Source organism: Haliotis asinina, chromosome 11, assembly GCF_037392515.1.
Source record: "Haliotis asinina isolate JCU_RB_2024 chromosome 11, JCU_Hal_asi_v2, whole genome shotgun sequence".
Lineage (NCBI taxonomy): Eukaryota > Metazoa > Mollusca > Gastropoda > Lepetellida > Haliotidae > Haliotis > Haliotis asinina.
The window spans coordinates 40,330,327-40,341,799 of record NC_090290.1 but is presented as its reverse complement, the minus strand read 5'-3'; the positions used below and the strand labels follow the sequence as shown (position 1 = coordinate 40,341,799).

Here is an 11,473-nt window from a genome sequence, read left to right as displayed (position 1 = left end):
ATGAAGTCATGGCATCTCTAGCCTCTACTCCTTGAGGGTACCCTAGTGGTTAAAGCATTGGTTCATAGCAAGGGAGACCCTGGTTGATTTCCTGCATAGGTACAATGTGTGAGGCCCATTTCTGGTTTTCCTAAAATATTGATAGAATGTAACTAAAAACTCATGCCACTTCCAATCTGTAACAAAACTGTATCTCCAGTTCATAAAAACTGTATACAAAACAGTAAACTTACACAAAACAGTAAACAGATGCAAAATCCTTTATTTCAAAGTAAAAAATATTAATAAATGTTGTTTTACCACATTATAAGTATGTGCAATCATAGAAATCAGTAATCATTAACTAAATATCGATGAATATCAGTGGCATAGTTTTGGAACAAAAATGTCAAAAAGAAATGAATACATTTCTGATAACTGGTGGGTGGTGACATGTTTTTTGATGAATTACTAACAAGATGACATGGTGCACACATTTTAGAAGCAAACCATCAATGAGTCATCTATGTGTGAGAAACATTTTTCTATCACACACAGTGACACACAATATTATTGATTACACAATTATATATCAATAATCATTAATTTATTTCCTGTTGACGATATTTCTAATTATCAATAATTTTTGCTAGCACTACATACAATTACATGTTGATAACACATTAGTGTCTTTGCCCAGTCTGTGACAGACTGACACGACAAAGACACAGGAACATAGAAATATATCTCCTTCCAAAAGTCCATTCACAACTGAATGAGCTCTTGCTAAGATTTTGCAGGAACAAGGAATATTCAGTCTCTTCCCACAGGAATTATTACAGTCATATCCTTGTATAGGTCGAATTTTGAGGACCAGAGAAAGCAGTCTGTAGACCAAGACTGTAACTGCCAGATGTCTTGTGGTGTGAGTTGACAACGACCATACTTATATTTTACATCCAAGGCTGTAACTGCCAGATGTCTCTTGGTGTGAGTTGACCGCAACCATACTTACATTTTACATCCAAGGCTGTAACTCCCAGATGTCTTGTGGTGTGAGCAATGACCACGACCATACTTACATTTTACATCCAAGGCTGTAACTGCCAGATGTCTCTTGGTGTGAGTTGACCGCGACCATACTTACAATTTACATCCAAGGGTGTAATTGCTAGATGTCTCTTGTTGTGAGTTGACCCCGACCATACTTACATTTTACATCCAAGGCTGTAACTCCCAGATGTCTTGTGGTGTGAGCAATGACCACGATCATACTTACATTTTACATCCAAGGCTGTAACTGCCAGATGTCTCTTGGTGTGAGTTGACCGCGACCATACTTACATTTTACATCCAAGGGTGTAATTGCTAGATGTCTCTTGGTGTGAGTTGACCGCGACCATACTTACATTTTACATCCAAGGCTCTAATTCCCAGATGTCTTGTGCTGTGAGCAATGGCTGCGACCATACTTACATTTTACATCCAAGGGTGTAACTCCCAGATGTCTCTTGGTGTGAGCTGAACCATGACCCATTGCAGGGTCAGCTTATCTATGAGATCGGCTTATACACAGTAATATACGGTAACCACTGTTCTAATACAGTCATATTTCCTGGTTCTAATATTCCCTAACAGCAAAAAATCTCAACTCAATTTATCTCCCTTCTTTCTGTCCAATCAGAACATGTGTTTCACTGACTCAGATCCAACATTTCAGTAGTTGTAGTTAGTTGACTAATACAAACGAAACTGGGGTCAGAAATATCCCTCCTCTGATGAGGACTTGCATTGTTGTGACACACAAGACATTTCGTTGTCAACGAGGCTGATGGAGCTACCATTGATCTGCCATTACATGACTGAGCTCTGTCTTGCAATAACATTTGCGCATCACCAAGGGGAAGAAGTTCTAGTTTCCTGGAAGCATTTGAAAATTTCTGAGACTTTGCGAATGATCACCTTTAAAAACTCATCACTGATTGCACAACTAAATCTGCAACCAATCATGAATCTTGAACACTCGCAATCATGAAAGGGCAGTATTCGAACAGAGCCACATGGGAAGATATGACTTGAGTAACATTTGTGGGAAGAGAATGACAATAATATGCTCTTGAGACTACCTGAATCTACCTGTCATACTATTAAATTATTTTAATTGAATTCAATGGGATCCTTTGTGAAGTTTCTACAATTTGGATATATAGATCTTCTTTGTTTTGTCAGGAATGTTGTAAGATAAACATAATTTCTTCGTAAACAACTTGAATGAGATTCTCAGATATGTAGTGCTAAGATAAGTGTCGAACCTTGATCAGTGCAATATCTGTTTATGACCCGTCACCTATATTTTGTTATACATGGTATATAGTCATTGTTTTGTGCCAGTATTCAGTATTTCTTGGCAATAGTAAAATTGTACTTACTTCAAGGATATGGGCCTAGACATAACTCCTCATTTCTGATGACTACTGGTGCACCCTATCATTCCCCCATGTGCTTGAAAACACTATAAGAATTTGTACTGAATCATCACCATTGTAATAAAAAGAAGCTTTATAAAGTTTGGTCATCTCTATACAACCAGCTTATAGAATGCCACTCAAACAAAGAAATAAACTTTGTCATTTTAAACATGTAAAACACAGATTGTTAAACTATAACAAACTATAATGGAATGGTAATAAATAAATATATTTTTAAGCAACACAAATAAATAAATGATACATGTAAAGACTTCTCAAAAAATAACTTGTTATTATGACAGAACAATAAACAAAATATGCTTTTGTTCATAATGGATGGAATCATGTAAAATGTGGCATAAAATACCACAATATATTATATGGCCCATATAGCTTCAAGGCCTATTGTCTTTTATTGTCGGCAGAACCTTATACCAAGAAAAAAATCACATAAAATCTCAGAACCAAAGGACAACCAGATGACATCAGCCGATATGCCCTTATCTAGGTCATACAGATCATGATATGTGCCCTCACCCAGGTAAGACAGCTCGTGATACATGCCCTTATCTAGGTCATACAGATCATGATATGTGCCCTCACCCAGGTAAGACAGCTCGTGATACATGCGCTTATCTAGGTCATACAGATCATGATATGTGCCCTCACCCAGGTAAGACAGCTCGTGATACATGCGCTTATCTAGGTCATACAGATCATGATATGTGCCCTCACCCAGATAATAGAAAACATATGTGCCCTTACCAAGGTAATACAGATCGTGATGCGTACCCTTACACAGGTAATGCAGATTGTGATATGTATCCTTACCACAGCAATACAGATCGTCATTTGTACCCTTACCCAGGTAATACAGATCGTGATGTGTACCCTTACCCAGGTAATACAGATTGTGATATGTACCCTTACACAGGTAATACAGATCATGATATGTACCCTTACCCACATGGTACAGCTCGGGGTACAGTTATTGTGATTATATGTCTGGTATGGATCATTGATGTCAGTAGCCAACACCATAACATCTTTCCATGCTCCCAAAATACATGTAAAACTTAAATGAATTATATCTAAAACATTGAACTTTCATTTCCACATACTAATCCTTCCATACAGTCAGGAAATACTTTCACATACACCCCAACCTCGCTACTGAGTGTCTCTTTAACCATATGAACTAAACCTCTCCATCAGCCGCCATAATACATGATGAGTTCTTTTGTTACTGCACACTTTTCCTTTTAGGACGAGCTGGAAGGCAATTCTTTAGAATTACATTATTTTCTTAAACAAACTTTTAAAGACATCACTATGTTGATGAATGTTCCAGTTTTGGGTGGGACTAGTACAGGTGCAAATTATTTAATAAAGACAAAAAAAGGCAAATTTCTTCATTTGTAGGTATTTGGGATCAGGTGTTGTGGGGGTCAGGTGTTGTGTGGATGGGGTCAGGTGTTGCGTGGATGGGGTCAGGTGTTGTGTGGATGGGGTCAGGTGCTGTGTGGATGGGGTCAGGTGTTGCGTGGAGTGGATCTAGCACTTGGTGGAAGCTTGTACTTGAGTCTGATATTGTCCAGTTCCATGTTGTGTCTGCGATGGTCAGCAAGACTCTCCTCTAGACGGGTCTGTGACCTCATCAACACCTCGGATGTTAAACTCTGCAGGGGCACTGAGGAAAAACACAATGTAGGAAATTTAGGGCATGCAACTTCTGCTTAGCCGTTGTGGCTGTATATGAGATACAAGCACTTCATGTGATCATATTACCAGATACAAGTCCCACATGTGATAATCGTAACAGATACAAGCCATACATAAGATCATCTTACCATCCACCTCATGTTCCCTCATCATCCTACGTCTAGGCTCCTCTGTGTCATCAGAGTCCTCCTCACTAGACACTGGGTATCCCGCCTCCTCTCGTTCCTCCCGAGTGATGTCCACATTGTCCAGCTGCTGCAGATTATGCAGGTCCTGAATAATGCAGCCTCTGGAGAACAGTATGAGTGACAATGAGTGAGTTTAGTTTTATGCCGCACTAATATTCCAGCTATATGACAGTTGTCTGTACATGATTCAGTCTGGATCAGAGAATCCAGTGATCAACAGCATGTGCATTGATCTGCGCTGTTGGGAGCCGATGATGTGTCAACCAAATCAGCAAAGTCTGCCCATCCGATCCTGTTAGTTGCCTCTTAGCAAAAACTATCTGACTTACAACTAGTGGTGTTCCGATGATGGGAAAAATAAAAAATCAATCGTAAGAAGGATTATGATAATTATTGATAGTAGGAAACCTATTTCCGATTAATCAGAAGTAGTTGTTTTGGTAAAACACACTTGAATGATGTAAACTAACCAGTGAACTTGATGAACTAACAGGCGCTCAACGGGGCCAAAACATGCACATTGTAACACCTTTCATTGTTTAAATAAAATTCTGGTGTCTTTCTTGAATGCTTGCATTTCATTTCATGACTGCATTAGTTGTAAAACCCCTTATTACCAAAAAACCTGGGGAACACCCCTTAAAATTGGTTATTTCATTAAAAATGTTTATATTCCAATTATAGCTGGAATATATGGTCACCATAAGTGCTTTGATAATTGATCATGGGTTTGCTTTCCCATTCACAACATTACTTACAACTTCAAGCACTGGACTGTTTGATCTAGAACAAGTACAGACCATGTTGTCATATAGATGGGATATTGAACAAGCAAATGGCAGAATATGTCATGGAACAAACAAACAAGGCTAATTCTTTCATATCAACGTTAAATAAGAAAACATTCCTGTAGTTTGTGAGTTATGCACGAGCTGTATTTCGTCAAAATTACAAGGCCAGTATCTCACCGGTAGTCAGGCATCTGAGTGCAGGGGTTACCAGACAAGTTCAGCAGAATCAGAGACTGGGGGAACTCATCTGGAACAATGTCAAGTATATCAGTCGTTGGTGTTTTGCTATGAATATTGTCAGGTACATCAATCATCAATGTCTTGCTATAAAAAATGTCATGTATATCAATCATTCATGTTTTGCTAAAAAAATGTCAGGTAAATCATTTATCCCTGTTTTGCTATAAAAAAAAGTCAGGTAAAATGATGATCAGTGATCAACATCAACATCGATCTATGACATGTATCATTCAAATGGATGAGTCCCCCATCGTCATATGTCTAAAAATGAGGAAATGCACTGCCACTTGCAAAATATTTGATATGTACGGGGACCTGAGGCCTTATTATTCCTGATCATTGGTGTATTGTTATGAAAGGATGACAGGTAAACTGATTATCATCATATTGTAATGAATCTTTGAAAGGTAACTTGATAATCAGTATATTGTTATGAAACTATGAAATTTAAACTGATTATCACTGGATTGTTATGAAAGAATGACAGGTAAATTGATTATCATTATATTGAAATGAAACTTTGAAAGGTAACTTGATAATCAGTACATTGTTATGAAACTGAAAGGTAAACTGATTATCACTGGATCGTTATGAAAGAATGACAGGTAAATTGATTATCATTATATTGAAATGAAACTTTGAAAGGTAACTTGATAATCAGTACATTGTTATGAAACTGAAAGGTAAACTGATTATCACTGGATCGTTATGAAAGAATGACAGGTAATTTAATCATCTGTGTATCAACATGAAACAATGGCAGTGCAAATCAGTTAATTCAAAGTCTAAACGATATACATGTATATAGCTTCTGGCGAGAGAGGCTGGTAACATGAGCATGGAAGCTGACATTCACTAGCATATGAATGACACATTTTGACGTTGACGTTTTTCACAACACTGTATTTTTCAAATGACGTAAACACAGATGGACTAACTTATCTGAGTAACATATAGAAGTTGGTGTGATGCACAACAGGGAGTGTCACATGAATATACAACTATACAAAACCCTATAGGTACAGTTTACCAAATATATTATGACTGTAACCATGGAGACTCTTCCATCGGGAAAACCTCAAACCTCAAACCTCAAATCTCCCTGTAAGAATCAAAGATAAACCGAACCGCTGTGAAGAAGAAGAAAGACTCTATATCTGCCGTATCTGACCACATCCAAGCTCGCCCAAACCACAACATCCTTTGGAATAGTGTCCACCTAGGAAAGTCACATTTGAACTATATCAAATGCTGGTCAAGCAACATGTCCATTACTGGTTGATTCATATCATTATCAACTCTTGTTTTCCTACATAAAGCTTTCCCAGGCTGTAACCTTTGGAACAGCTGGTGTGGCACCTTACCAATGTCAAACTGTGCTATGCGGTTGTCTGAGAGGTCTAGGAACAGCAGCTTGGTGAGTTTACTGAGGTTCTCCACCTCCTGTATAAGGTTGCCGGCCAGTGTGAGAAACTGCAAGTTTTTCAGGCAGTCAAGGTTGCTGATACGTGTGATCTTGTTCTGGAAGCAAGTGCAATTGTCAAAATCAAACTCTGTTTTCTCTACCATGCTGCAGCAGTTCAGAATCTTTTGGATGAAATACTGGATTTTGGAAATGAAAGACCAGACCACAACATGTGATACCAGCTTGAACAGTGAAAAACAAACTCGATGTCATCTTAATCATTGATCTCACTGAGTCTATCTCTGATGTCACTGTATCTATGATCGCACTATGTCTATGATCTCACTGTTTCTGTGATGTCACTGTAGCTATGATCTCACTATGTCTATGATCTCCCTCTTTCTATAATCTCCCTCTTTCTGTGATGTCACTGTAGCTATGATCTCACTATGTCCGTGATCTCACTGTTTCTGTGATGTCACTGAGTCTATGATCTCACTATGTCTATGATCTCACTGTTTCTGTGATGTCACTGTAGCTATGATCTCACTATGTCTATGATCTCCCTCTTTCTGTGATGTCACTGTAGCTATGATCTCACTATGTCTATGATCTCATTGTTTCAGTGATGTTGCTAAGTCTATGATGTGGCTGTGACGTTACTGCATCTATGATCTCATTGTACATATGATGTCACTGTATGTATGATTTCAATATGTCTATGATGTCACTTTACCCATGATCTCACAGTATCTATAATATTACTGTATCTATGATTTCACAGTGTCTGTGATATGCCTGTATTGATGATGTCACTGTACCTGTAATATCACTGTGTCTATGATCTCACTGAGCCACTGACTTCAATATGTCTATCATGTCTCTATGACTGAGTGGGTGGGTGAGTGGGAGAGTGAGTGAATTTTTTAGGCCACTTTAAGCAATTTTCCAGCAACATCATGGCAGGGGACATCAGAATTGCCACTGGTCAAACCTGTGCAAAACCATGAAATTGATGACATCGAAGCGATGAAATTCATTTCATACAATATATTTTCTGATTTCTGCAAACAGTTTACAGACTTTTCACAACATCAACAAAGAAAACTCATGCTACAATCTTACAATCACAATTTACAATCTAGAACAATCCAGTCCAAGACATATAGGAGGTGCTGATATTGCTGACATAGTTGTGTCTACCTTTATTCTGGAAAGCTTCAAAAATTGGCACACTCTTATCAAATCTGCTTTCAAAAATGACATTCTTAAAGATGATGATAATAATATTGACAGCATGCTTGTTTTGGTCAGGAAGACCAGGCAACACTTGCCCTTTTGTTATTTTAACTTTGATATTGCATTTTTGGTCTAGCCAGTTTTCAAATTTTTGCCAGATATGATTAACTTCAGCACCAGACCACAAAATGTGATCATGAAGACCAGAAATGGGCTTCACACACTGTACCCATGTTGGGAATCAAACCCAGATCTTCAGTGTGACAAGCACACGCTTTGCCCAATAGGCTGCCCCACCGCCTGACTCACCTGTTGGAGATACACATTGGTGACTTTATCACTGAGTAGTTCCAGACTGTCAATGTGACTGATGTTCTCACGGTCAAGTCGAACATGTGTGATCTCACTAAGGGCTGTTAGGCTGTAGAACATGAAAATGCTTCTTGTAATTCATGACAAGTCTTGATTGCATTATAGTCCACTGTGTATCATACAAACGTGGTTTCACGTGAAACCCTTTTCTAGCGAGTGAGTCTAGTTTTATGCCACACTCAGCAGTATTCCAGTTATGTGGCAGCAGTCGGTAAACAATCAAGACTGGGCCTGTGATTGTTCATCAATAGCATGAGCACCGGTCTGCGCAGTTAGGAGCCGATGAAGTGTCAACCAAGTCGGTGAGACTGACCACCCGATCCGACTAGTTCTTACAATACGCATGGGTTACTGAAGGCCAATATTTTAACCCCTTCATATATAACCCCTTTCAAAATAGTGAGCTGATTAGTACACATTCACTAACAAGTTAATGTATGATGCTGATGGTGATGAGGATTTTATAAAGGAGATAACCATCATACATAATTACAATCAAGTCTCAAATGTCTTGACGACATAGTTACGGGCATTCAGAAATATCTGGACGATGGCTGTCCTGAGTTAGAAGCCATGACAGTTGAATGAGTGAAAAAAAGCTTAACTTTGCAACTATCTTTGTTTTCAAAAACAGTAACCAGGAACAATTATTTCTCTTTTACAGATTTCGTGAAAGACTGAATCTGTGAAAGAGAATAATAATGGCTATTTATAAAGTGCCGGTTTCCATTCACTAGTGCATGATCTATGGTAACACGTTGTTACCCTGGGCTAGTGACAGGCAATACATAAACAGGAAGACATGTGATCATAACACTCCTTCATGGTGCAGAGAGAAAAGTATGGCTCATTCTTGAAAAGCCATACAAACTTCCCATATGTGGTGAGTGGCAACAGTTTCACCGATATGTGATCTACGCTATTTTTGTCGGAGTCAGTGAGTATTGTTTTATGTCACTTTTAGCAATACTTCAGCAATATCATGGTGAGTGATACCAGAAATGGGCTTCACACATTGTATCCATGTGGGGTATTTTGCAGGAAATCGGTGACATTTTTGAGTGAAATAGATGAATATATCAGAGTCCAGATAAAGCCCATATTTGTGTATTTTATTCAATAATAATCACATTTACTCAATTAATTACAAATCTGGGAGTACAAAAAATGTATAAGAGTTACCTCAAACCCAACAGGTCTATAATATCTTGCATACATTACTCAGTTAACTAAATTGGCTTTCGTTTGATTCTTTGCGGCTCACAAACTCTACAACAACATTAGCTAATGGTAAGCGACGCCTGTATATTACATATACTATTAGAGCTGAAGCCACTGTTTGGAGTTTAGTCTAATAGCCATATGACTTCCATGTTGAGCATTTAGAATTGGTTGCTGAATGTTTGGCAGTGTGACAATTTGACAAAATACTAAAAAAACATTTAGTAAAAAATGTACTCAATTCTTTTAACTAGTGGAAGTATTAAAAATGCTAGTTACTCCTTAAAAAATGCAAATACTAATACATAAACTGACATGAGAGAAAATACCCAGTTGCTTGAAAAATTATCTGGAGCTATGAATATATCCTTTATCACTCAAGGTTAGTGAAAAAAAAAACTTTAAATGATAAAATTTATGTTTTTGTCCCTGTCACCAGGATACTTTTAATCATATGGTTTGTTGTCACTATAAGCTTCATGGCGGTTTAAGAATCTACAATGAAACGTCACTCTATGCAATAAACAAGACATTGCCATCAATGAGGTAGTATGCTTCTTTTTAGACTCACCAACTTCTAGACTGCCGTTCAAACAAGGAGTCAGTTATCACTACAGTAAGCTGTGCCCATAAACAACACTTTGCTTTTATCCCACCTCAGAGTTTGCCTTACTAATGTGTAGATGAACACAGACAAAAGATATTCACATTTTTTCCTGGTCCCATGAGGTAGTTGCCTCTGGTGGAAGATGTCTGGTCACAAGCAAATGCAAGGACAAGCGCTGAGTTTTCTTCTCAGCTGAAATAATAAACATATACGACTAAGATGAATATGGAGGACATACCCAGGATGCATATGGTGAGAGGAATCATCAGTAACCATGGCAACAATTGTGACAGATCATATTTACCTTGAGGGCTAACGTGCAATGTCTGTGATCAGAACTGCACAAACAGTGACACTTTGTATCTAACACATAATTCTAAAAATTAAAAATACCTTGTAATTCAATGTAAAAATCTTGAACGTGATGTAAAAGTTAATGTCATCACACTGAGTTTAGTTTAACATGATTATAATCATCAGTTTGTAATATTACTAACATTGTACCATGTTTTGTCCCATGCTGAGATACGTGATGCTGTCCAACACATGTATACACAGTATGTGACTAGTCCAGCATAGATCTAAACGACTTCGCAATTTACCAAGGTGTGTGCTTGATGTAGGCGCCTTGGCTGGAATACGAGTTGATTCAAAATAACTCTTGTGATAAGCTGTCTACTGCTTGAATGAGTAGCGATGTGTATACGTAGCAGAAACAGGCCCCCCTAAGTAATTGAAGGAATTACAGCAAATTTGAAGGAACTGCATCTCAAATGTAAACAAACGCAGCCCACTCGCGAAACAATTGCAGCGATATCGGTAATTTAGCGGTAATAACAGAAATACATCGGCCCTATCGGAAGCAATGTCGGTAAACGTGTATACTAAATAAGTAGTTCATATGAATAAACTCGTATTCCAGCCAAGGTGCTTACATCAAACACACACCTTGGTAATGTGCGATGTCGTCTAGTTCTATGCTGGACTAACTAAAGAAGATGCTCAACCAGTAGCGATACACCTGTACGTTTGTTGCATAAAATGAACCTGCTCGATCTCTGCTTTCCTAAGAAAAACCTTCCACGTACTCACTTTTGAAAACATCGAACGTATGAAGATCGGCCTCGTCTTCTTCCATGATCAGGTTATCGATCGCTCTGTTACATCAGGTACCTGTACTTTATCAGTGTTGCAGCCGTAGTATCAGTGTGAGTGATTGTTTTGTTTTTCGACTCGACAAC

The 11,473-nt window shown here is 38.2% G+C and overlaps 1 protein-coding gene across 1 annotated transcript; it reads right to left on the bottom strand.

The window, feature by feature from the left end:
* Positions 1-244: 244 nt before the first annotated feature.
* LOC137256338 (leucine-rich repeat-containing protein 46-like) lies at positions 245-11,473 on the bottom strand. Its single transcript, XM_067794115.1, has 7 exons — positions 11,325-11,473; positions 10,334-10,424; positions 8,342-8,453; positions 6,753-6,909; positions 5,326-5,395; positions 4,298-4,458; positions 245-4,137 (listed from the first exon to the last, which is right to left on the bottom strand). The coding sequence occupies exons 1-7, from the start codon at positions 11,368-11,370 to the stop codon at positions 3,980-3,982; spliced, it is 795 nt and encodes a 264-aa protein (XP_067650216.1). The 5' UTR covers positions 11,371-11,473; the 3' UTR covers positions 245-3,979.